The sequence below is a fragment of the Hippocampus zosterae genome, chromosome 9 (assembly GCF_025434085.1).
Source record: "Hippocampus zosterae strain Florida chromosome 9, ASM2543408v3, whole genome shotgun sequence".
Lineage (NCBI taxonomy): Eukaryota > Metazoa > Chordata > Actinopteri > Syngnathiformes > Syngnathidae > Hippocampus > Hippocampus zosterae.
The window spans coordinates 15,777,621-15,804,484 of record NC_067459.1 but is presented as its reverse complement, the minus strand read 5'-3'; the positions used below and the strand labels follow the sequence as shown (position 1 = coordinate 15,804,484).

The 26,864-nt window shown below is 41.9% G+C and overlaps 3 protein-coding genes across 7 annotated transcripts in view; 1 reads left to right on the top strand and 2 right to left on the bottom strand.

Annotated features, from left to right (window-relative positions):
• The window catches only part of LOC127607666 (RNA-binding motif, single-stranded-interacting protein 2-like), a 32,346-nt gene extending 24,566 nt beyond the window's left edge, over nt 1-7,780 (top strand). For 2 of the 3 annotated variants that reach the window (XM_052076224.1, XM_052076223.1), the window contains exons 9-13: nt 597-828; nt 921-1,031; nt 1,279-1,359; nt 2,127-2,214; nt 2,632-7,780. In XM_052076224.1, coding sequence (XP_051932184.1) covers nt 597-828; nt 921-1,031; nt 1,279-1,359; nt 2,127-2,207 — 505 coding nt within the window. In that variant the 3' untranslated portion in view covers nt 2,208-2,214; nt 2,632-7,780. The remainder of the gene's footprint in view (nt 1-596; nt 829-920; nt 1,032-1,278; nt 1,360-2,126; nt 2,215-2,631) is intronic. The other variant, XM_052076225.1, reaches the window with a different exon arrangement.
• A 762-nt stretch (nt 7,781-8,542) lies between these two features.
• faim2b (Fas apoptotic inhibitory molecule 2b) lies at nt 8,543-14,659 on the bottom strand. 3 transcript variants are annotated; one of them, XM_052076230.1, is made up of 12 exons: nt 14,537-14,659; nt 12,580-12,628; nt 12,316-12,383; nt 12,156-12,220; nt 11,562-11,615; nt 11,428-11,478; nt 11,296-11,335; nt 11,146-11,183; nt 10,960-11,047; nt 10,275-10,370; nt 10,037-10,090; nt 8,543-9,262 (listed from the first exon to the last, which is right to left on the bottom strand). In XM_052076230.1, the coding sequence occupies exons 1-12, from the start codon at nt 14,621-14,623 to the stop codon at nt 9,113-9,115; spliced, it is 840 nt and encodes a 279-aa protein (XP_051932190.1). In that variant the 5' UTR covers nt 14,624-14,659; the 3' UTR covers nt 8,543-9,112. The 3 variants fall into 3 exon arrangements, with proteins under 3 accessions (XP_051932190.1, XP_051932192.1, XP_051932193.1); XM_052076232.1 differs by lacking the exon at nt 14,537-14,659 and adding an exon at nt 13,244-13,415; XM_052076233.1 differs by lacking the exon at nt 14,537-14,659 and adding an exon at nt 13,244-13,415 and having other exon boundaries at nt 12,580-12,625.
• A 2,604-nt stretch (nt 14,660-17,263) lies between these two features.
• Nucleotides 17,264-26,267, bottom strand: nr1d4b (nuclear receptor subfamily 1, group D, member 4b). Its single transcript, XM_052076216.1, has 8 exons — nt 25,745-26,267; nt 21,552-21,863; nt 21,351-21,439; nt 21,121-21,265; nt 19,448-20,001; nt 19,164-19,349; nt 18,486-18,696; nt 17,264-18,398 (listed from the first exon to the last, which is right to left on the bottom strand). The coding sequence occupies exons 1-8, from the start codon at nt 25,761-25,763 to the stop codon at nt 18,202-18,204; spliced, it is 1,713 nt and encodes a 570-aa protein (XP_051932176.1). The 5' UTR covers nt 25,764-26,267; the 3' UTR covers nt 17,264-18,201.
• Between the last annotated feature and the right edge of the window lie 597 nt (nt 26,268-26,864).

Here is a 26,864-nt window from a genome sequence, read left to right as displayed (position 1 = left end):
CAAGCTGATATATTTTTGTGGCACAAACAAGTAGGGATGTGTAGGCGTTGTTAGATTAGGCCTCTTTGGCATTTCTATGTAAACTGGTGACTTTAACAAAGCCGTTATTTTGCAATAACCTTTCTCCTTGCATCTACTTGCCCTTCGCTATGAATGGCACGTTTTGGCAAATTTCCTACTTGAATACAGTCCAGACGGTGGAGTCACACACGGGCTGGGTGAAGCCCCCACCCTCCTCGTGTATGGGAGTAGCTAAGGCAGGATAAGATTAGGGATCATTTTGGAGAAGACCGACATTTTTCTGCATCTGGCAGAAAAGGCCCCACAGCTGTGTGCTCGATCATTTTGGCATTCATGAAATCGTTTAACTGACAATATACAGTCCTTTGGCAGTTAATTTTAGTTTAGTATCGTAAGCATTATAAATAACAGACTGGCTAATTTCCATTTGAGCTTTTCAATTGGTTCCCTGACCGGGAATTGAACCCAGGCTGTGGGGGTGACAAGGGAATTGCTTAACTTCTCTCTGAACTTTTCAGTGTAAGAAAGCGCAGAAGCGGATGTGCTTCATGTTTTTGCCTCCTTCTATTCAACAGCTTCTACTCCTCACCATACAGCCTGGCTCCAAACCGTATGATCGCCCAGACGTCTCTCTCACCTTACATGCATTCTCCTGTCTCATCCTACCAGGTGGTGTATTTTACTCACATTTTTGTCTCACGTTCCCATATATCTAATACACAGTCTCAACTACTGTCATTCTTCCTTCACGGAAAGGTGCACAGCCCGTCCTGGATGCACCATCAGTCATACCTCATGCAACCAGCTGTGAGTGGCTTTTCTTTACATCTCCGTCATTTTGAGCATGACACTCGCTTGCGTAGGTCTTGTTACTCACCAGATTCTGATTGCATCCACAGGGTACAGTTCTTACCCCAGCAATGGATCACGCTATGTCCATCCAGCCAACATCTATGATGGGACCTCTCGCCCAGCAGCTAAGCCACCTTTCCCTGGGCAGCACGGGAACAGTGAGTACATCATCTCGGTGGTATAAAGAAGTGTTTCTCACAGGCTTTTATGACAGGGGTGATATTTTTTCCATTATCCTAACACCAACTAAATTCAAAATATTGACTTTTGTTATTGCAAGTGATTTTGAGGACACCTAAGTTATGGGTCCTTCATTTTGAGATTTTGTAAAAAAAATTCCAATTATGATGCTCCCTTTAAAGTACTTATCTTTAACTTTGTGTCCTCTTGTTTTCTTCCACACAGTATATTCCGGCCAACACAACTATGCAGGGGACCTACATCCCCCAGTACACCCCAGTGCCTCCTTCCAATGTCCCAGTAGAGGTATTTATGTACCGGTATATACTCTTATGTATGTGAGTGACATAAATGCATGTATACTATACTCTTATGTATGTGAGTGACATAAATGCATGTATACGTGTTATAGTACACCATATATATTTGTAACGGTATAAAATGAATGGTACAAAATGAATCAATCACTCCTTAATATTACAAAAGGAAGAAAATGTGGATTGGATTATCTTTACTGGTTTGATTTGTGTCCTGAACATGCAAAATGGGGATGATTGGTTTATTTTGTGTATTCACAGCTGATGTTTCAGAGCAGTGAGAAACACATTTAGAGTACGTTATAGCTCTGATGTTTTGCACAATTGGTTTCATTAGGCAAAATGTTCTTTATATCGCCCCCACATAAGGTATCTGTATTTCTCATTTAGTCCCATTACAAGTCCATTTTCAACGCGTTTCTCAAATGTATGAAAAGAAAACAAGACTCAAAGAAGGAGCCAACATTAACTGCTGAATGAAAGCATCCCGGCAGTTCTCTGCATGAGGCCGTCCGTGCCTGCGGGACGTCGTCAATGATCTAATTCAATGTAAATGGTGGTGGGAACCTGCAGAATGAGCGGCGCCGTCAAGGGGGGGGGGCAATATTTATGAATGGGGAGCGGCATGGTGGTAGCAAGCGGTCAACAGCGTCGGGGTGAAAACGAAGGCCCTGAAGTGTATTGTAAACATCAAAGTCTTCTTTTGAAGAGGTCAGCAAACAGCTTATTAAATCCTTTGTCCTTTTTTTTTTGCAGGAGAACGGTGGTCAACAGCAACAGGTTGCTATGGAAACTCCCACAGAACACACAAACTATTCGTACCAACACACCAAGTGAAGCTAAGGTATGAATTTTGACACATGGCACATTGTAATTCAGTGGAAAACATCTAAACGACTATCTGCCTGTGCCAAGTGCTCAACAAAGTGGCGTGGCAAAACTAAGTTCTTTTTCTTGATCACATTCGGAAGGGTAGTTGGTGACATGAAGTGCTCTTCATTTAGACTTATTTATTCGTTATAACACTGAGGAAAAGGCCTAGCTCACGTCAATTTTCCAGAAACCATAACAACCAAATTCCACTGTGAGAAGATTTGAAGTTTTAGAGAAGATTTGAGATTACATTTCAAGAGGAAAATTAAAGTCACGTGATCCGCAAGGTCAATTTCAAGGTCCAATCTGAGTTCCAAATGTCAAGTTACTCAACTATGCATCAATATTTAATCGGACCGTTTCTCTGTGTTTCTGTGGTTTCTTCCAGCGCCATGAGGGTAGGGGCCTTGGCCATGTGATGAATCCAACCAATCAGGGTTCAGCTAAACAAGAACTCTGCTCTATACCGTTACCAAGCATCCGAACTTGAACATGGATGACAAAAGGAACGTGTGTACATGTATGCGAGAGAGAGTGAAATTGTGTTTTGTGTGTGTGTGTGTTTCTTTGTTTGTTTTTTTGTTTGTTTTTTCCATTTTAAAGAAACAACACAACAACACTTGCGGCATTGAACATTTCTGCTCACAAGTTGAACTACCAAAGGAGGTAATAATCTTCTCCAGAGAAGATCTGATCTATTTTGATAACTGCAACAAGGAACATGATAAAATGTTGGAGGGGAAAAAAATAGGAGAAAAATTAGCGATGAGGAAAAAAAAAGAACAGAGTGTTATTTTTATGTACGTAATATAACAAATTCTTATTTTAAAAAAAAGGAAATTGCATTCTGGATGTTTCAGAGTGATTCAAGGAAAAGAGTTAAAACACAATGTGTCTTTTATTTTTTATTTTTTTGTAAAATATGCAACTGTTTAATTTCCTGATGTTTGTTGTTTGACATTCTATTTGCAGCGGTGGGGCAACAGTTTGTACAGGTTTTAAAAAATGAACAGAAAGACTTGCTGCATGTCACGTCATTGGAATCGCGGGAGGCAAACCGTTTAAAGCTACTTCTTCCTCTAACTGCTGCAGAGATTTCTAGTCATGCACAAATGATAGAAACACATTTTATTTATACTTGCTACTCCTATTTTTAAAGCCTGAATGAACAAAAGACAATCAATTATTTCTATTTATATTTGACTTATTTTTCTGGGGTTTTTTTTCCACCAGAATTTTTTAAACCATTTCAACCTTTATTAAAAAAACAAAAAGACGTTATTTAATAGTAGGGTCTCTAAAGACTACAAAGAAGCCACAGAGTGATAAGCTGACATTTTTGGGGAATTGTACTATTGGCCCTTTTCACAGTCAGACGACTATTTCTTTCCCTAGCCTTCTTTTACTTGTTTTCACTAATGGGATACAATGTAAACAAATGAATAATGTAATACGAAGTGAGATGAGTAACGTTTTATTATTGATGATTTTAGGAACCCTAGTGCTACAGTCTCAGAGTGCCTCTGTGTCAAACTACTACTACTACTACTAATTCCCTTAAAAGAGACACATTTAAACATATGGTAAAATGTCCGTGACATGTTGTGGTCAAAATGCCCCAAGCATTAAGAACAATTATCACCCGCCAGACTGTTTTGGCAGTGGGGAAGCTGCAAATGAGCCACTTTTCACCTCAGCTCCCCGCTACTGCAAAGTGCGGCAACATGAGTTTGACCAGTGGCTACTGCGTATTTGCAAGTTTTGGGACCAAATATCGCTTTTACTTTCAAAGGGGAAAATCAGATCATGAAGAGTCCTTGAACACTCCTAAAGACTGTAAAAGCATAGATTTTTTTTCACTCATGAAGGCAGCTTTTCAACTGCAATTTGTAATTTTTGTTCGATTTTGATGTCACGACAAGGCCAAATTTGGCCTTTTTCGGAACAAGGCATCACTTTGTCTTTTCTCACTTGATGGCCACACTACTAAAAATGACTCGTATAGAAGCAAATAAATAGTTCATTTTCCACTTTAAACAAAGCGCAAATCGTGTGGCATAATATATTGGATTGGACTGGATTGGATAAAACCTTATTGTCAAATGTACTGTATGTGTAACATCTTAGCTTAGCTGAGGGTCCCAACTTCAGCAACTGAATATAACGCAAAAGCAACAGAAGGCTTGCTGGCGAACTCCGTTGCTAACCAGGCAAAGGCTACGTTAATTTTCTACTTCAAACAAACAAGTAGCAAATAGTCTGACGTAAAGGATCTTAACACAAATGAGGGTCACAACTTCAGCAATTAAATATGAACCAAAAGCAGCAGCAAATAAGCTAGCGTCGTTGCTTGCGAAACAGGCTAAGGGCTATCAACAGAGCGGCTTTTCCAACACTCTTTTTGGCTAAAAACAAGTCTGAACCGTGAAATAATGGGGATCTCGTCTCTGTTGACTCACAAATTGACTTACTCTGTGTCAAGTCATCACATTACGTCACTAGCATAACGTACATAGACGGCTCGATCCCTATTTGTCGCTAGCATAGAGAAATTAACAAAGGTTATTTATTATTAATGAATGATATTTTCCTGCGGCACCCCTTTCATTGCACCCTGGTTGGGAATCACTGCTCTCGAATAAGCGTGACTTTTTTTTCTTCATGGTTGCAGGGTATATTACAGTACAGACATAACAACATGAAGCTCACTTTACGCTTTACTCGTTTATTTACATTGTATTCCCATTACAATTTGCGGAGCTGGAGACAATCCCAGGAAGACGGTGTCTGAACATCATCGTCAAAAGGGTCTGTTTTGAGGGCACAGGACTAGGATTCCACATTTTGTGAGTTTTTAATGTGATCAGCGTTCTGTGTATGTGGTGCACGCGGGCTGTAGATCAGCATGACGCCTGTTCACGCTCCTCACGCCCATGTTGAGAAGTGGTTTTAAGCGGTTTTGTTGAAGCAACTCTTCAAAGTATCGTTCAATTGGTCCTCTTGTCGCAAGGAGGGGACGTGTGTCGGTGAAATGACTGCAGTTATTCATTCGAGGTAACATGAGATAAAAATTGAAGATTTCCGAGTGATTGGTTGCAAAGGGAGCTGTAGGTCTTTTCTCAATGCTGCTGTTGTCACCTGATTTTGAGTCATTGATTGTTTAGTTGTTGTTGGGGTTTTTTTCTGTTGGTAAGTTTTTCTTTTTGACTGTCACTTGAAAACCTTTTGAGCTAACCTGCCTTATTTTTTTGTTTATCTTCAAAGTAGATGTCATTTTAGCTGTAGAGAGATAGCATTCAATGTTAGTTTGTAGTTGTTAGTTTTGACGTTTTCTTGCTCAACATCACGGTTTCTCGTGTTTTGATTCACAGGGGTCTCTGTTCCTTTTGTTGTGCTGTTGAGCCTTTTTGTTTAAAAAAAGAAAGAAAGAAAAACGTTTTTTTTTAAACCTTTGCAAGTGGACAGCTAAACCAAATCCTGACTTTGTTTGCTGACTCGAAACATTCATACGGACGCAGTGTCGTAGCTCAAGATGAGGCTATGACCATACAACAAGCCATTGCATCCACACAAGTTTTCATTCATGCGCACGTTACAAACTGTCAACCTCTTGGCTTTTCAAAGATTGATCACTAGACCGTATGAGTGTCATTGAAGAGGGTATTCATGCCCGTTTTCCACTGCACAGTTTATAGGAAAGGCTTTGACTTGCTGCCGGGTGGGGTGGATTCCACCTCAAAATACTGTATGTGAAACTGCAAAAAAAAAAAAAGTATCTTCAAAGACATCAATCGCAACAAACACGTGCGAATCGAGGAACAAAGAAGCACAAGGCTCTCTCTTTACTTCACAGCATGTGGCTGTTTTTATTCAAAAGTGAAACTGAGGGAACCAATCGCTGCAGGACGTTGAAGTTGGTTGAGTCGTACATCAAGTAGTGTGCATCACTGCGGCAACAGGCAAAGCTCATATTAGCATGTGGAAAAGGGGCATAAGTATCTTTCTTTGATTAGTGAGTGAAACAAAAGTCATCTGGAAATCCTAATTTTAGCAAAGCCTTAATATTCTTTTCTTTGTGTGAACTGCCTCAAATTCCAAGTAATGTCACTACATACGACAGCAACCAACTTGTTGGAAAGACATCGAGTTAACCATAATTTTGGTTGGCCGGAGCTAAGCTGTTCATCAGGCGGCACCAAAAAAACACGCTGACTCTATTTTTTTTTTTTTACATATTTTGTGTGATTTGTTGTTCATTTGTGCAACCAAAGATGTTGTCGTCACCCATACATTCACGTTCGTATGTTGCTCTCAGCAAGACTTGCAAAACGAGCCGGACAAACTGCTTTTATCTGAATGACTCAGGAGGGCAATGGCGTTTTCATGCACTCTGAATCCAACGTGGTTTTGTTTCCACTTGGAAAGTAATTGGGGAGGGGGAGTACAGTACTATGCTTATATACAGCATGCGAAGGAAGGCTGCAGTGCAAGTAAACAAAGTGGGCTTAGCAGGCTTCCAGGAGGAGCACCTTGTGCAGATTGAGAGAGCACATTTTGTACATAGTTTTTGTTATTGTTTTTCCCTTTTTTCCGACACCTTTTTCCCCCTGTGTGGGTGTGTTTTCATGACTTTTATTCTTTGTTTGATAAACTGTCCGGATCACACAGACGCTAGCACGTCATCTGAACCAATCGCGCCATGAAGGAGTATGTCATGGAAAATATCTATATGAGAGAAATGGTATATTCAATGTGTTAGCAATCACTATGAACACACACACACATACATTCAAAAAAAGGATTTTGGAACTATGAAATGACTACTTTGTTACAATGCAGTGTTTATTTATTTGACAGTTTTTACCAAATTATAAGCAAACCTAACGTTACAGTTTATGTACAATGCCGGAAAAGGAAGCCGCATCATGAAAAGTTACTTTGAATTGTGTCAGACTCTATTCTGCTGAATGGTCCACAGTTTCTCTCCATGCACTTATTTTGTACTTACAAACAATTTGATAGAAGTCATCCTTAAAGAGACTGATGGCTTATTTCATAGCTTCAAAATGTTTTGCTGCTAAAACAGGACTTCTCAACAGGTTGTAGGTTGTCGCCCTGTGTGCATTTTCGAAATCTTTCGTTTTGGTATCATAACGAGGAATCTACCATTTCCATCATTACTGGTACACATTACATATTAAAATGTAAAAATGCCAGCAACATTACAGCAACAAAAAATTAAAAACACTGAATCAAAGATTTTGAAAATGCACCGGTTGCCTCCCACCTCCTGCTTGTGAACATTTTTTTTATTTATACAAGAACTCATTTGTACAGTTTTGTTAGAGGAAAGAGCTTTTGATATTTGGTTATTTTGCAAAGCCACTTGGCTACTGTTGTCTTCCTGTGCCAGAGTTTCTAAAATTGTTTTTGTTTTTGTTTTTTGTAATTGATTTAAGAAGAGATTCTTGTTTTTGTCTTTGAATTTTAAAATGTCCGTTGTACTTTTTTTAAAATAAAAATCTTTGTTCCAATGATTAGTCATTGTGGATGGTCTACATTAAATTGTTATCAGGTCTAAGTCCAACATTTCATACAAAGGGCCAAAACCAAACTCTTTTTACTACCTTTCAGAAAGTTCAAGTTACCAAGTGAGTGAGATGTAATATGTATTTTGGCAAGATCATTTGACGTAATTTCCTTAACTCATTCAGTACCAGCCAATTCTCGACCAAGTCTGAAAAGACGTTTAAAACGTCTTTGGGAGAGAATGAGTTAAATATGTTCTGAACTCGTATTCCAATACCAATGTAATCGTCGTAGCTGACATGTTTTTCTTCTTTAGACCACAAATAATCACTGAGATTCCGTTGCGTCAAGACACCAGTGTATGTATGATTGGTCTACCATTTATCTTTATTTTTCTCTCCATTGCAAAAACTTAACACTCAACAATATTTTAGGAGGTAAAAATGAAATAATGGCAAGATTGTGGTGAAATGCTCTGTCCGAGCTGTGTGGAGATTATATGTTCAGGACCATTATTAGGCTTCTGCAAAGCTTGCCGATGAACCGAACATTTCAACCACATGTGGTAGAGGAGGGAGACATGTAAAACAGGCTGGATAGGGTCTCTCGAGGACCGGCCTTGGGCACCCCTGTCCTGCCTCAGTTAACAGAAAACTCAAAACTGTCCATTTGTGTAAGTGCGAGCACCGGCATTGACTGAATCTCACTTTTTTTGCCAAAAATTTGTCTTAATATGCACAACTGAGAATTTATGAGGCTTTTTAAAAAAATATCTCAACATCACATTATTTAAATAGAAAAACAGTATATGCCACGAACATATACTATTCAAAATAGAGACTAAATTTCACTTTTAATACATACATCACAGCATCAACTATGATGGCATTAACATTTATGCATGTTGCTACATGCACTTGCTCATCATGAATGGAAAAACACAGTAGAGTCAAAACATGTATCAAAGATGCCACGCAGAATAAGGTAAGTGGTCGTGAACGCTACAGTAACTCAGACTCGAAAATAACAAGCTGTGCATAACATTCATGAGTCCTCACTGCCAAGCTTGTACTTTTGGAATGAAAGGAAAACTCATCACAGATTACCGTAATTCCTTATCCTGCCCAACCGGAGGCGTATTAGAGTCAGCTATTATGTCACAAATCACTTACGTCAAATAGCCATAAAAGGTGCACACATATTCTCACAAGGCTGATACGTACGATTACAAAGGCAAAACTACGGTAAAAAGTTGATGTGGTTTTGTCAGTTTACAAAACGCTTGTTGGCTTGAAGAAGAGTTCGGCGAAGATACTTAAAGCGTGTTTACGGGAGGCGCTTCAGTCGCGACCGCCTCCGACGATCTGCAACAGGAAGCTGAACAGATAGATGATGTCCAGGTAGATGCTGAGCGTGGCAAAGACATATTCTTCTGGACTGATGCTGAACCGCTTGTTCCCAAGCAGCATCTGAGTGTCGAATGCCAGGAACTGTATTGGACAGACGGAAAGTTTGATTTAAAAAATAAATGGACGGCCAAAATGCCAACGCTACTATCTGACAGCGGTATCAAATCCGCGTCCAAAAAGTAAACCCGGCCAAGAATTTGTCTTAAGCCACCGGGTTAAGCTACTCTCTTGGGTTGACACATCTTTGCCTAAAGACAAAGTGTGGGACGGTTTACTATCCCGACCTGGTTTTGCCACCCCGAAAATGATAATTTTCTCAAAACAGGAAAAGGTTGAGCTGAAGTTCGGTTTCGGTGTGGGAGATATGTGCAAAGAGCCCACTGTTGGGCCTTGGCGAACGCCTGTGCTCCACTGCAGCAGTGAGATGTGTGCACGGGAAATTATCCAGTTTCTCTCAAATGGTCAGAACTTTACTTATTTACTGCAAATAATGTATCTTTACTCATTTATCTACACCAGAAAAGTACTGTATATGACAGGCAGAATAATTAAATGTCTTTCCTTCAGGTGGCACTAGATACAGCTAATCTGTGCATCCACCTGCTGCCATTCAAATAACAAAATGCGCCCACACTGAGTAAGTAACTGAGTAAATTGAGATGAGGCCATCATCATTTTAAGTGTATGAGCCTTTTTGTGGCATATTTGCTTAGTGGTAAACCATACAATTTTGCTTGTGTTTGTACAACATTTTGACAAAGACAATTCAGGACTGTCAACTTTGGTGATCGAACTGTGATTTGCTGTGTCTTGGAGGAGGGTGTGGCCAATTCAAACAGTTAACATGCTTCTCACCAGGGTGAAGAGGATGGCTCCCAAGACCGCATAAATGGCATGTAACCAGGGAACCTGCAAGACAACGTAGATATTACAAAACACTGTTAAGAAGGATAGCATGCTTCTAATTTAGGTAACACAGTGCAGCGCTTCGCCGAGATTATCTGTGATGCTAATCCTTTCAGGTTAACACACGGCGGCATCATGTTTCGAACTATTTTTGACATGTTATGGGAAGGTCTCGTAAGGAACGTACGTAGCCAAAAGGGATGACGATAGACAGGGTGATGGCGCACAGCAACATGACCATGCACAACGAAAACAGGACGCCCTGACAGGAAGTCACGTCAACCTGAAAAGAGGAAAACAAGAAAAATGCTTTGAACCACATCCAAATAATTCATAATTCAACAAGGAGTTCTTCATGGATTCTTATTATTATTATTGTTCAGGCAGCACTTAAGACAACTGGAGACTACGACTGCCTCGTGGTGCAGAGGTACATGGTTTGATTCTGGACCTCGGCCATCCTGTGTGGAGTTTGCATGTTCTCCCCGTTCCTGCGTGGGTTTTCCTTGGGTACTCCGGTTTCCACCCACATTCCAACACATGCACGGTAGGTTAATTGATCATTATAAATTGTCCGTAACTGTGACTGTGAGTGTGAAAGGTTGCTTGTCTCCTGCCATTTGCTGGCAACCAGTTCAGGGTGTAACCCACTTACTGCCCAAAATCAGCTGGGTTAGGCTGCAGCACACCCATGAGGATAAAGCAGTTCAAATAATGGATGGCTAGATGTTATGTGAAATAAATTCTGTACACATAATTCAATGTTAAAATGGATATTGTCACTGTCAGAATGAAAACAAACGTTTGTTTAAAAAAAATCTATTTATCTCCCTCTATTTGTCTATAGGCAGTACCGTATGCATTTTCCTCACCTTGCTTTGGAAGCTGAAGACGGTGACAGAAAAGCAGACTAGGGAGGTGATTCCCAAACACAGCACCACCGACTTGGTGTTGTAAAAGCTGGAGAAAGAGGGAGCTTAGTCGCATATTTCTGACCTACTATAAAGCAGAACGCGCGATGAAAAATTTGTGTCTGTGTGACCCAAATATGAACTCACCTCGACACAAATCCCATCATGAAGGCCATGCTTAAAGTCTGTGCGAGGAGAAAAAGCAATAGTTCACGCTGGGTACACACACCAACACCCACACACACACACACACCGCACACTCATAGTAGTGCTGCTTTCACAAAGAGGAATACTCACAAAGAGAACTAATAAAATGATGTTCCAGGGAAACTGCCTCCTGTTGAAAGAAAAACACACACACACTTTTATTCACAGATGCTCAATACTACTTGGGTCTTTTACTTAATTCCTATTGAAAAGTAGAGGTACCTCAAGTCCCCACAGCAGGACAGAGCGATATAAGTGGCGAAGAACATGAGACTGTCCAAAAAAGTCAAACAATGTGATTAAGAAACTGGGACACTTTAGTACAAGGTGAGGGGCAACAATGTATTTGTACTCACTAAGATGCCATGTACAAGCTAGGATGAGTCTGAATGAAGAACCTTACGGGTGCGCTGCAAAGGCAAATGAAGAAAGTCAGCGCGCTTCAAATACAATAACAACGACAACAACAACATGGCAATCACTGGCTACTTCATTAGGGGCACCCTAATGTTGGGCTGGGACATCACAGTTTTGCTAATTTACATAATAAGTGCCATCACACTGAGTTTCTCTGCCCGTGATTCAGCTACGAAGTTGGGTGAAGTTCTGCCACTTTCAATCAAAGGTTGGACTTCATAGTCTGACACACTAGGTCAAAGCAAATGGTAAGCAGAGCTGCAATTAGTTTTGTTGGATGCACTTGCCAGCATTAGCTTCTGATAATGAGCATGTGATTGCTCGGTTACATAATTGATGCTGCTGCCATGAGTGAAAATTTATGTTTCATTTTTTTACATTTCATACTTTTTCCACCCTCTGGACTCCACAAGTAAATTGTATTTTTATGTTTTGCTACACAGCTGTCATATAGGATCTCATTAGATATGTGCAGGTGTCCTTAACAAAAAACAGCAGTCAGTGCACAGTATGCATTATTGAAGAGATCTTACCAAAATGCAAAGAGGGCAACAATTGCCACGGTCACTAAGAGCTGGACCATGAGAATGGCGTAGACCTGAAAAAAGCACTTGTCATGATCGCGTCACATTACCCTACTTTCTTCATCGTTATCAAACACAGCATTACGATTGCTGCTAAAACAATCTTTACCTTCCTGATGAAGGTCTGCCGAATGGTCTGGTCATCCCAAGAAAACTGGGCCTGCATCTCCTCATAGCCTGAACACAGACACATATTGTCATTCATGAAAATGTCTTTTCGTATCGTAACCAGGAGCTCACAGTAGCAAGCGCTAAATGTCACTTTCCTCATCAACAATTTAAAGATGCATACAGTACACTGCCTATACATTATTTCCTGAAACAAATAAAAATATCATTTTTTTTCTTTGTGGAATAAAACACAGTAATTTACCCGCAGTTGCTTCCTGGTATGACGGTGGCTCATTGTCCATGTTGACCTGCTGAGAAACAACGTTAGAATCACTTTCATCGTCACATAACGTACACAATCAGTAAAAGGGATTGATTGCAATGAACAAAGGGTGTTGACCTAATTTTAATCACAGGCCACAAGAGAGTGGCTGCCTTTCCAGCAGCTCCTATATTTTGTTGTTCTACTTCTTCCTTTCATAACTTTGCTGCTGTGAATTGGGAATTTCTCCATTGCGAGACTAATAAAGGGTTTCTTATCTTATCATAGTTATGGTTTCCCTCACACGGCTGTCCAGACATCATTTCAGTGTTGCTTTATAGACTGAATGAACGCTTACTTCAAAGCCAGTATCATATTGAGATAAAAGATGTTTTCAATGCCAAGTCACTATTTGACTGATTATTTTTTGGGAAGTCATGGCACAGCACCTCATAAACGACTTTCACGTTTGTTTCACGTATTAGAATGGATGTGAAGGCCCTCCACCTATGGGAAGCCGGCAATGTAAATAATGTACGATCAAAAAAAATTTTTTTTTAAACACAACAGATTAGAAAATGTTCCCTCAAAACGGTTATAGATTGACAACCATCTTGTTGCAAGGTTAGACAGTTATGACTGGGGGTTCAACATTAAAACATACCTTTGCTTTTTTCATGGTTCTGCCTTTGTGATGATGATGAGGAGGAGGAAGATATTTTAAAAAATGTGAAGTTGCTTGTCTCTTTCTCCCAAAAAGATCCAAAAATCAGAAGATTCTCAACTCTGTGGTCCTCACTGGATGCCGAGCATGTCGTCCAAAGTATGTGAGTTGTTGCCGGTCTGATTTTGTATTGACTGTGCGGATTACGCAGCAGCTTTACTGTCCATCCTCCATTTGGTTAATCTCTCTCTAACCCCGATCCCGAGCCACCCCCCTTTCTCTTCTTAATAAGGTTGTTCTAGCACATTACAGGTAGTCTCGAAACATTGAGATGAAGCCAGACGGTACCCTTGCATTTACTAAACAAGTGTGTTGTTCCTTCATTAAAGGTACTGAATCATCCAAGAGGAAAACACAGAGACTCAAATGTTTTCAAAATTTGAATGTACTGGATGATTAGATTTATTCAATTCCAAAATTAGGGGGTGCATTTTCATTGACTATATCATTAGTATTTACATTGTGAACGAAAGCATACACAATATGCATCAGTGGAAGTAAAGAAGCCACAGACAATGTTCATTTGGGCTGTATAGGACTAACATGATCCTTTTTTTTCAATTCCATCTTCATCCAGGTGAACCAATGCTTTGAGTAAGAGCCTGGTTTGGTAATAGCTGACTAATGAGATGGCAGCTAAGAACATTATGATACTCTTTTGACTGCCACATAGTTTGATAATGAGATTTACTAATCAATCCCCTACCCCCTCCTTTAGCTTTACATCTCCCCTTATGTAAATACAAATATGTGTTTCTGATGGGAAAACTGCCAATTTACGGTGTCACATATGTGCGAGTGTCTCAAAAGAAAAAAAATCGACAACCTAAACTGGGACTGGGCTGGCCCACGAATAGCAAAAATCCATAAATCAGGACGCCCATTGTAATGCTTTGCAAAAAAAAAAGCCACTTGTTTAAACCTCAAATAAATGTTTTAAATGATGAAAAACCTTCTACAGTATATACATTTTACACAACAACCGTGGAGAAATGGCAGAAAAAAACAAGAACAAGCAAAAAATAGTGACAAATATTGACAAAAAGGAAAAAAGGAAATAATTCTTTTTAATGTGTAAATCTGCAAGTATCGATTGGTTGTTTGCTTGCTTGATTGTTTGATTGATTGATTTGTGCATACGGCATTTTGTGACAACGACTCCAAAAGAAATAAGTGCATCTTTTACCAGACCTACATTTTTTTTTACTTTTTCTAAACAAATTGTTGACTCACCATCTGTGCGATGATAGTAACAGACAACAGGAAGTTGGCGACCACCCACTTCCTTTTTTCTGCCGTAATGTAATTGCATTTTATCATTGCATTTTAACACTTGTTTATGTCAAACTTTAAGTTAACAACAAATAGCGTTCCCGAACTGCTTTACAATAACTTCATGCGGACTTTTGGATGTCGTAGTTGTCACTGAGGCGCTACAGCAGCAAGCAGAGAAATTTGTTAATAACAGTGACTTGCTAGCGCGTAGCACCGTCCCGTTCAAGAATAAAATCGCAGTTGAAACGGATATCAATTGTAATAACATAGGACAGCTTATAGAAACGAACGTGTAAGTCAGATACGGACACTTTTTACTTGTTTGTCATTGCATTCTTTGTTCTTACCTGTACTCATCTTATTGTAATCATTAGCCTCCAAATTTGCCTTCATTGTTTGAATAATGTGTTGTGTAAAGAAAATGGCTGTGTGTGTTTAGATTATTGTGTATACAAGCCAAGTATTTGGTGTGCACATCGAATAGTGGTTGTTTTATTAACAATCATTGAATTCACACGCGTTGTACAATTTGTTTCTGCATGCACTGTCACCATCATTCCACCAGATGGCACCAAAAGACAGTATCAAATTCTATTGCATTTTAAAATTGACTTAATCTCGTTTTTGTCCTGGTAAAAAGAAGTCATGGTCACAAATTTGTGTTGTGTTACTTTGTTGGGTATTCCTTTCATCATCAGTTTAACAAACTGCTGCGTTTTTGGCTTTGTAGCTATGCCTGGTGCCCGTTTAAATCCGTGTTGTGAAATATGATCCACCAGAATATATAGGATGTCCTGTAGTGGCTTGGCATGGATCAAGGCATTAATTGAATTAATTTCATATAATTTAAGACCCAGAAGTAAAGGAACATATGCTTTCCATGTCAATGAACTTTCAATGGGCACCGTTGTTATTAATCACATTGTCTCCCTTTATTCTTTTTCTTGGCCTTGAAAATAATACTCATCTATATTTCACCGTTGACAGTGTCTACCATCAGTGATGATGGCTTGTGGAACCTGGAGATACGGCAACAAAGTTTGGAACTCCACCATTGAGATTCACTCCATTGGCTACAGGGATACAAAGGGTCACAGGTATCATTGACAATATTGCTGTTACTCTTCAGTTATACTCAAGCCCACCATTCATGGTTCAGTGTAGACTTCCTGTCAGAGTTCCGTGTCTTGGTCCAAATCTTATTTAAAACCTTTTTGTGCCTTTTTGTCCTCTTTCAGAAAGAGGCCAATCTAATGATCCTGAAAAAAATCTCCACAAAAGAGACATAACTGTAGCAAAAAACCTTTAAAGGCATTTATCGGCCTTTGCTTTTAAAACAGAACCCTGCAAAGTATATTGTAGCAAATGTGTGTGTTCACAATACTCCATTCGATACCTGGTGACATCATTGTCTGGTGTGGTGCAAAGAAAACTTGTCAAGACAATGGCTTTTCAACAGAGGAGGGTGAGTGAAGCAAGTGTTGAGTGGCAAAACCAACACCTGTCGCGCCTTTCCAGCATCCCCTTATGTACAAGTGTGGCCCTGTGGATTAGGCTAGCTGTTATAGTATAAAGTAGTAGTATTGTTTGCCTTGCCTAATTCTCAGATGAGGTTTCATGGAAATATATGGTGCATCCTGTGGTGAACTAGTAGAATGCAGTGACCTCAGTCCGAAGTGCGTGCATTTTGAAGCGCGAGCGCTTCAGTGCTCAGAGAGACCACTCTTTGCAAGCCTACCACCAATTTCTTCAGCAGAGGAAAAATGTCCTTACAAACGATTTCGAGTATTCTCTCTAGTGACGAGATAAATGCATTACGTTTGTTACACATGATGTAATTACTAATCCAGCAAATTTGCGGTCGGTTGATTTTTTTCCTTCAAGTGTCCATAGTAGAAAGATGGCAGCGAAATACAGTATGTTAGCCTCCTTTAAGGTGAGGCGTGATCTATGTCATATAATTAATGATTATTAGACCCACAATTATATTTTTAAAAAATGTACATTTTTGTGGTACCTTTGTTTTCCATATTATTTAAATTAAGAGTGAGTGTATGGTAAAAAATCCCAAATGTCTCTGCACTGTCGCTTTAAAGACAATCGTACAGCAAGAGATAATCATGACGTCGTGTAGCTATCAATGACGACTGGGCATATCTTTAGACCACAACAGGTTGTATGAGTCCGCTCCAGTCGATTGTTAAAAGAAATAAGCCAAATTCAAAGTGAAACTCATGCTTCCGAAGGTCAGATCCTGTTTTAAGACAACGCTCGTAAACATATACAAGAAGGATTTTCTGAGGACTCCTATGAAATGAGGAGACAACATAAGCCATGATTCTCTCGCTACCGTCTTGTTTCCTATCTAGGGAGCCCTTAACTTTAGGTATTGGCTCCATCCATACCCGTGATCGTTTTATGTGGAAAATCTCCCCTCCTAGAGGCTTAGTATCTCAAATGATTTGTTTTAGCAGCCTTGTATTTATTGCTGGACAACATGTTTATTTATTACCGCGCCCTTGAAAATTAAAATTTTCCTCATTAGTTAGTCCGTCATGCCTCTTCGACCGGCTGAAAGATTGGTCGATTGCTTCTGTTGCTAGGTTACCCTGCATGTTTTGCCTTGGCAATGATATGGTAGCATCGTGTTAGGAAGAATAACAATGAAAGTGATCACAAGGGAAATGGTATATAACATTATTTAATAATAGTACTCTATGGTGTAACCACAAAACAGTTACAAAATATACACATGTGATGCAGTCAGTCGACAATACAGTTAGTTCTTTCATATATTCTGAAATCAAAAGTTTATATTCAGAGTGCATGGTTCAAATGCAGTCTATAGAACAATTTATAATATATCGTTTATGATGCTGGCTTAATACAATACTGAACAACTTCATTAACATGTCCAAGACTCTTCAAACTACCATGGGTACCAAACAAGCATGTTATTTACAAAAAAATGTACATAGAACATATTCAGTGAAAACCCATCAGACTCGGCCTTTAACGGCCAATAATTTCTCCCTGATTAGCACTTAGCAACACAATACAACTTATTTTCATTTCTTCAAAATACATCATTATGCAACTCTCATTCACAATAAAGTGATTGACTTAGGACGTGAAAAGAGCTGATGTCTTTTCGACACATAAACCATTCTTTTAGCTTTGTGCCATCGACACCGGGCTAAGGGGCTTCTTTATGTCCGGAGCATGCCATTTACAGGTGAGTCTGTACAGTCGCGTCGTAGTAGGTGAAGGTTTGTACAAACGACTCGTATCTGGCCTGGAGTGTGTGTTTTGCTGTCTAGTGGAATTAGAGGACAAAATCGAAAAGTTTGGACCAACAGAGAACCTCCAGGGAGAAGCAGTCAAGATTTGGTGAACCAACCAGGAAGAACACGGTTTGAAGTCGTGACTGACAGTCTTGGAAGCAAGAGATCGTTTGAGTTCAAGGGCTTCAACCTCCCCGCTGCGCTTTCAGAGTCCCCTCTCTCACGGCATGGCACTCGGCCGAGCTCCAACAACAAAGGCCTACATCTGTGGCGGGCTTGGCTTGAGTTGCAAGCCGAGAAGCTCTCCCAAGCAGACATTTGAGCGGGCCTTGTGCTTGTTTACGGATCTATGCGAAATGCTAAGAGCTTGTCAGAGTGCTGGTTGTTCAAGGTTCGCAGGTCCGGCAGACGTAGCAGCAGCTTGGGGAAGAGGGTGGTGTCGTCCGGCCGGCGACTTGTAATTAGCGTGCGCAGCGCTTTAATGAGGTTCTCCTGGAGCAGCTCCACCGCTCCCACATCCACTATACCACAGCGATCTAAAGATAGTGGTGGAAAATAGTTTGAGAACACAGCACGGACAGAAGGAAAAGGTGTTGCTCCGATATGACTTTGTGAAGTCTTACCGGCTGAAACGAGCACGACAGCCATAAAAAGGGCCATCTCATCTGGTTCCAAACCCAGAGATCCGAGCTTCTCGCTGAAATCAAACATAGCGTCCAGTAGAACGCCCATGCCCAGTGCCCGTAGTGATGCCAGGGAGTATGTCTGCCCGTTGAGAAAGGTCACAGTCCTCTCCTTGGGGTCAAATAATGAGCAGAACCTCACCATCAGCACCTGCAAATGAATCAAGCATCGTTCAGGTCAGAAATTAATTTCTGCGGAACCCACAAAGTCAGTTTGCACCCATAGTTAACCCAAGTTTCCAATGGATATTTTCTGAAAAGATGTGACTTTTTTTCTTGTAAAGATACAACTCAAAGGTCATCGTCGTGCGTGATGTCACTTGAGATTTGAGCACGACTAGTCACTAGGTGACTTTGCAGGTTATCAATATTTTAGTATTAATTTCCATTCCATTTCATGATACTTGCCAGGAAATGTGTTATTTAAAATATCGCCTGTATTCCAAACAAAATGGTGGCAATTGGTCCCTTGAACAAATAATACTTCCTCTGCGTCTCTCCAAATATATTTTTTAAGTGTCATTGAACGAATGGTACCCGACTTTGGAGGTTCCTTTATGCGCCCCAATCCTTAATCATGTGTTAACATCCCATGTGAGGTTACAAAAACCAATGTACCTGGAAAGTGCCAGATTTGAGTAGCATGACTTGGTCCTGTTGGGTCAGAGTCTGGAAGCCAGGTATACTCTTTGCGAACTCCACCACTTCTTTGACAGCAGGGGTGAAACACTGGGAAAAGGACTCCCACACTTCCTGACTGGAGCGACTGGCTGGAGCCACCGGACAAGAATTGAGTGGACATGCCTGCCAAAAAAAAAGAAAAAGAAGCCAACAGATGCATTAGCTGCTAAATACCATCTTTCAACAGACTGAAACAAATATAAGAATGTGTGAGGACTCACCAAGACTTTGGCTCCACCGTTTAGCTTCCATGGACATGAATTTTGGTTCTGAGAATCCATCTTCTGATTGACTGCATAGTGCTGAGATGAAAGGGCGCCGCGGACGGGGCACTGATTTTGATTGGTGAAGCCATACTTGGAATCGTTGGCGTTATTATTCGTGGCGTTGTCGTTATTGGTGTGGGCAACGGGACACTTTGAAGGGACGCTGTATCCCGACGTCAAGTCGGCCTGAAACTTGTGGTGCGCCTGTGCTGCCGGATGAGGCGGGGCCCTTTCCTGCACAGGACTGCTCTGGAAAGAATTGCCAAGGTTGCCGTTGCTGGCGGGCCTCTTGAGAGGTTTCTTCTCGCTGTTTATTAAGTCACTCTGGTATGACTGCATGATGGAGCCTGCGCCTTCGTTCGTCTGGTTCTTTGGGCTGCAGTGGGTGGCGGAGGGAGGTGACATCTCCATCTCCATGGAAGCAGATTCATTGAGACTGTTCATGTAGCTCTGCATCTCATCCAACAGTCTCTGTTTCTCTCGCTTGGGAATGCGGCCAAATCGCACCGCTGAGGAAGAGAGGAAGCAAGCGAGAGCGCATCCTGTTAGATGACGCTCTCAACAAAAGCAAACATTGGAAAGCAACTTGAACCTGGTTCTGTATTTTTAGTTTAGAAAGTCCAAAGACCTCGCTGCTTTATTTGTTCATGAGACTCTGTCGCCACCTCGTTTGACAACTTCTTCCAGCCTTCCAGTGTAACAATCCACCCTCCCCTCTATTTGCTGCTGCCGCACTGACAGTCCTATTTATAGTTTGCTATATGCTCTCACACCTCCCCCCTAGTCTCTCCTCGCATTCTGTCTCAAAGTTGAACGCTGCCTCTCTCTTGTTTAGAAGTAGGTCACTGGGTCAACAGTGCTAAATATGTTGTCATTTGGAAATTGGCAGTAGAAAAGGTAAAAAAGAAAAAAAGGGTTGGTATAAGAGTTGGAAATTATTTGGGGAGGGGAGGGGGTATTTTTATTTTATTTTATTTTTTTCAAATGTTGTCATTCAATACGTGATATGAAAATGATATCGGGACATTGTTAATAGTGGGCAGCGGCGATTAAACCCGAGTCACAACAATGGGTGCTCGTAATACTGATTCTCTGCTCTGAGCTGATTTTTCTCTCCTACATCATATTCTTGCTTTTTGGGGTCAACTAAAAATGTTTGCTCTAAAAAGAGATGATTTATCGTCACCTAGTTTGCCCATCTCCCAAGAGGATGGCGCCTCGCTGTGAATATATTCAATATAGAGCAGATTACATGTATTATACCTAAACTGGAGCACTCATTTTTGCTATGATTAATGGAATGGGATAGCAATAGCGCAAACATAAGATTGCCTTAAACAAGAGGTTCGACTGATTGCATGATCACCAACCCCGGTGTTCCAATTTCCCAAAATAAACTATATTTTGTCACAGTTTCTCACTGATTGATGACTACTGGGACTCTCATGCCCCTCTTGCCATAAATCAGACAGAAGTGAAGAAACCGGTGAATACTTTGCTGAAAGTGGGATGCTGCGGTTTCATAAGCTATGAAAGATGATCATTCTGATTCATCGAACAACTCCCTTTGCACTGGAAATGGATCAAGTTCCATCCAAACTCCGCGTGTCTCTGTGCACGTCTCTTACCATCTCTGGACATGCCCACAGAGAGACACTTCTTAAAGCGGCAGTGTTGGCAGCGGTTTCGGTTCATGCGCATGATGAGGCAGTTTTCATTCTTCACGCACATCTTGTAGTGGATATTCTGCTGAATGCTGCGTCTGAAGAAACCCTGGAGAACACATCGAAGGCTGTTAAATATCTGCGGCAGGAATGTGACTTGGCGGGTAGAACCTATCCCGCATTTGTGAGCTCACCTTGCAACCCTCACAGGCGTGGACACCGTAATGGAACCCAGATGCAATGTCCCCGCACACCTTACACAGAAGCACCATCCCTCCTGTTTCTGTGGAGACAGAGGCACGTAATTTAAGAGAGGAATGCAATAGATATTGTAAATGCTTTATAGTCGATCGACAGAGAGAGAAGAGGATAGGTCGGAGGATACCGGTACTTACTAGGGAAGGTGCCGGTAAAGCCACAAGGTCTTTTGGCCACTGTAGGATGGCTGTAGGTGGCTGAAGATACCGTTGTAACTTGGGCAGCTGGAGCATTGTTCACTTCTGGAAATTGGAAGACCATTTTCGGGGAAGGCGTCCCTCCCCTTTGTTCCCCTGCCTGCTTCATGGCCCCAATTTCCTGAAAGGAGACACCCTCTGGGGACGAGGGTTGTGAGTGGGAGGAGGGTGACTGGGTCTGGTATCCACTGGAGGGGCTGCCAGGACTCGGGCTGGCACTGCCAGAGGAGCCAGCATAAAGGATGACACCTCCTGAGAAGAACACAAAGAGGTGCAGAGAAAAAAAAAAGTTACTTGACCCATATTCGATTTTGGCTTTTATAACTTCTTTGGAAACTTGCTGATAGCTTGATCATGTTTGCGTCAGTCAAACAACGTGATGAATAATTTTTCAGGCCCTAGGTAGAACAAGTCTGACCTGGTTGTCTGTGCAAAATGTGTTTTCAATTGCGGAAAATGTCTTCATGGAGTACATGTATTCGGGCATCCGTTTTCAAGTGGTAATATTTACTATAAAGGGGGGTGGGGGGCATTTGTGGTTCGACCATTGGATCTGGCCCATCATGCAATGGGGAAAACAAATAACGCACCCTAAAATTGAATGCACAAATATATAATAAACACATTTAACTCTTGCCTCATCATTTTTTTTCATACATTTTTTTGCATTGCCCTCTGGGATTTATTAATATGAGGTTGGTGAAGTAATACATTTGCATTCAAACTAAATTTACTGTAAAGCAGCATGAACATAATGATGCTGCAATGGCAAATCAAGTATTGATGTAACTGTACTAATCGATCTGAATTTTACATCGAGGGATGTCACATTGAGTTGGTAATGCCCGATTACCCCTGAATGCAGCTCCCTGCAGCCATTCCCCTTGTTTTGCAGACGGTTTTCTTCCCACAAGATGAAAGACTCCCTCTCACGTGCAGCCTGAGCCAGCCAACTCCCTCCCCGCCTGCTTGCTTTCACTTCACCACAGTCCTTACGCCTCCCCTCCCTTCGTCTTCATCCTCTTCTCGTCCTCTCCTCTCCTCCCTCCCCTCTCCTCTTTGGCTCTGAGCACGCAGGCCCATTTATCCGCCAGCCACCTGACCGCCAGCTCACATGGACTCTTGACACAGTTCCCGCCCGGCTCACAAGGCCCTTTTGCGCAGTCTCGTGTAGACAACAGCAGCAGTACAATAACAAGCGCTAGGGGAAGATCACGTTGGGAAGACTGAGGCTTTTAATGCGGCATGTAAGGAATGGCTACCTTTATGGCTCCATTCCAAATTTGACAAAGTGTGCAGAGGGTTATGGGATTATACACTGTATATTATGACTGTACTTTCAATATTACGATACTTCATCGAAGGGCGCCCATTCATGTTAAATTGAGTCAGTGAACCATTTTAAGGCTAAATCGACATTTATCATGTCGATTGCATTGTTTTGTAGCAGCAGATAATGTTTTGTGTATTTGGAGAACGAATGCTAAAAGGTATGTTGTCAACAACAATATGGACAAATTTGTCCCAATGTTATTTTAATTCCTGGGAATCTGCTATTTGCTTGGCCAGATCACTGGGGACTGAATGAGCCTTTAGATCATTTCCACTATCTTTTTTGTTTACGTTTCCCATTAATAACCTTGAATCAGCCGAGGGTAACTGATTAGCCGCCTGCTCCCGTGACCTCCCTCCTTGAAGAAACGTGTGATATTCCTGTACAGCTTTCAGTGCCTCCCTTCTTAATTCCTCTCCTTACACGTGTCCGCGGTGAGTGAGCCCGAGGTAGTCGTGGCTCACTGCCATGTGATGTCTCTCACTTCACACTAAGATGAGCCATGTGTTGTTTCCCCATGCGTGTGCGTTTGCGTGTGTGTGTGTGTGTGTGCACGTGCATATGAACAAGGTCAAGTTTTATGAACATGTGTATCACCTGAGTCACTCCCGCCGTCACGTTACATATTTCCCCTCTTCATTCAGCAGCACACACGGCCCACCCCGCCCTCTCGTGTAAAAACATTCCCTATTCCGCTTGCTCATTACAACTTCCTGGAATCTAGTTTGACTGGGTGTCAAGAGTGAGCTATGGGAGTACAGCACTGTAGTCATGCACAAGTTGCAACACGTGATTTGTGGACTTTCACTGGGCCAGAAGAGCTATAGAATAAACAAAACAACCCACCCGCTCCCTCTTGCCAATCCTTCATGACTTCCCATCTCGTGTACTCCCGCCTCCGAGGCATCTGACCATGGCAAGCTGACTGTACAAACATCAATCGCATGTGATGACTCACAGAGAACCCCCACCCCCTCACCTTCCTACACCCCCCACACCCCCCCCCTCCAACCACTGTTCTGTGTGAACATTTACAGTTGTGCATGGGTGGTAAGCCCTAATCCACGTGAAAAGGCTGCCCTTGTGTGTATTTATGAAAAGGGATGGTTCTTTAAAAGCAGCAAAGGTTAATGTGGTGGTGACTAAACCTCATTAACAACAAATCTCAGCTGTTAAACTCACCGAAGAGGTGGGTTCTACCAATATCATTCCCAGAAATACTGTACGATAGTTTAGTTGTTTACTTGTCAATGTGACATAGACACCAGATGCGACTCATCATCTTAACTCCCCCAGACATCATCTTAACTCCCCCAGACATCAAATGAATGTGTTGGGTAGTTCTGAGTACATTAGTGACACATTAAAACATTCAGACGCACGTGTTAACGCCTGCCTTACGATTGCCTGGCAATCGGTCGCACCCAAAGTCGGTTGGGGTAAGCTGCAGCTCTTTTGTGACACTGAACTGGCGACGTGGAAATCAAGTAGATAATTGATGGGCTTAAACACCTTCTGCATGAAAAATATTTTGTATTGCACTCCATGACTTGGTCAACCCCTTTGTTGACTCAATGACCACAAAGTAATGGAAAAGATTCATTCACTGGTACCATGTTTTCCCGCTAATTTAATTCTTTCCAAGGCCAGGATCCTAAATTTACTGGTGTAGCAAATCGATTTTCCCCTATTGAAATGAATTAAAAAGATCCCATTCATTAAAAGAGATAGATAACTAATATATTAAAATGAATGAAACACTAAGGTTAGCAGTAACGACTCTGGCTGGCCAGATGCAACTAGAAAAGCCGCTCCTACCATGGGAGTTTTGTTATGTTTTACTTACCGGTAACTATATAAAGAGATGAAGTAATGTTTACAGTACTACACTTGACTGTGACTGCTAATGGGTAGTTTATGAAGCAGTCCTATTAAGTAGTGCAAAAAAAACCCACACTTTGAAACCCCTCTGACCCACTGACCACACTCGCTGTGAACACAGAGGAATCCCCGTACTGGCCCCCCGGAGCGAGCAAGCGTGCACGCATTTGCTTTGAGTGGAGCGTCCGTGAGGGGCGGGGCTCAAGAGGAAATCATGCGCGGCACGTGGAGGACGAGGTTGTTACACGTGCTCTGTGTTCGAGGCGCGGCGGGGCGGGGCTGCGTGTCGGAAATCGGCCGCATGATTGCAAGTATTATCGCCGCCTCTACCCATGATGCACTGGGCATGTAAAACACATGGCACACAAAACGACCAGGAGGACTTTGACATACTTAATAGGGCCCCCGTTGGGATTTCCGGGGTATTTTAGAAGCAATATCACCATATCGGGTGCTCTCTGTCATTCGTGCATTTAAGATATAAGAAGGTCATCATTAGGGGGGCGGAAATGCTTCCTCATGAACAAGGAGGCATTTTAGGTCTCATGCCATGTGAGTTTGTTGACATGCAAGTCAAGTGTCAATTGGGATTTAAGGTCCATGCTAATTCTGGGGAAGATCCTGCAGCGTCTTGCATTTTTACACCCCACCCCCCGAAAAAAGAAAACCCTGTGACTGTATTCCCGCGCTTGAAGGTGTCAGTCAGATGATCATCATGTAGCACCAGAGCGGGCACACCTGAATAAAGACTATTGCTGAGTTGATTCATAGACATACTTTTGCGACATAAACCACCTTTTATATTTTAGATAGCCCAGCTATGAGTACACCACATCCAATTTTCAACCGCACCACTGACAGTTAGAATTATTCTTAACACACATTATTTATCTGTCGGTTGATAGAGAAGAAGACTTACCTCCGGGACTATTCTCCATGTCTCTTAGCAGATAGGCAGGCGTTGCTTCTGTTTGTTGTCGTTTGTTTAGCGCCTCTGGTCGCCGCCGAGGAGTTTGGTAGACACAGGTGAAAGAGTCCTGAACCGCCAAGGCATAGAGTGTGTATCCCAAAGATCAAAAGAGCAGGGATGTGCACAGGGCATTGGTTTGGGGGCCGCTTGAGAAAATCCACTCGGCAGAACAAAAATTGTTTGAGAAGAAGAAAATAGAGCAATGCTGTATTCAATCCAGAAGAAAGAAAGAAAAAACTCCGATGTGAACAGCGCTCTATGGATGTGCTCCTCAAAGGGGTTCTGTCACACTGAACTGCTTGCCATGTACAGTCACTATGAAAACACCATGAGAGTGCAAGTAGTTTAAACACACCCCACTCATCAATAAGCAACACGCGTCCTGAAATAACCAGCACGTTTTCAGGTGCCTGACAAATGTGACCGTTTTTTCCCCCCCTCTCTCCCTTTCTCGTGTCCCCTCCACCGCCCGTTTGTTGATGCGTCTCTATCCTTCTCTCTCTCTGCCCCCACCCTCATGCTCCTCCGCCTCCCCCTCACGCCCCCACTCCGGTCCACTCGTGCTCAGCTTCTCATTGGCTGAGGCCCCCAGCTTGGAGATGGCTCATTGGGCTGTTTGCACATTGGAATGCTGCTCAAAGCCCTGCTGCATGTGCGCATGGCATGTGAGCCGGTCCTGCCCTACTGACACACATTTTATGCAAATAAGCCGCCTGACCTCCTAGATAGGTGGGGAGTGATGCGAGCGAGAGCTGGTAAGATATCCCACTCGGTGTGAAATACTCCATCTGTTGTTGGAGGGAAGTGCGGTAGGAGCCTCTTTTCACACTCGGGCAGCGATTCCCAACAGCTCTTGTTAATGTGTGTTGTCAGAGATCACCGAGTGCGTCGCGGGAAATTATCAAATTTAGCGAGTTGGAAAATTGCAATCCGATATTATGCCAAGGATCTTAAAACACACAAGGGATTTGTCTTGGGCAGATGGAGTCACTCTGGTCCTTAAGCAAAATAGTCAATATGACAAAATTCAGGTAAATATTCTCTACTAAGGAATCATATTTGCGTTGTC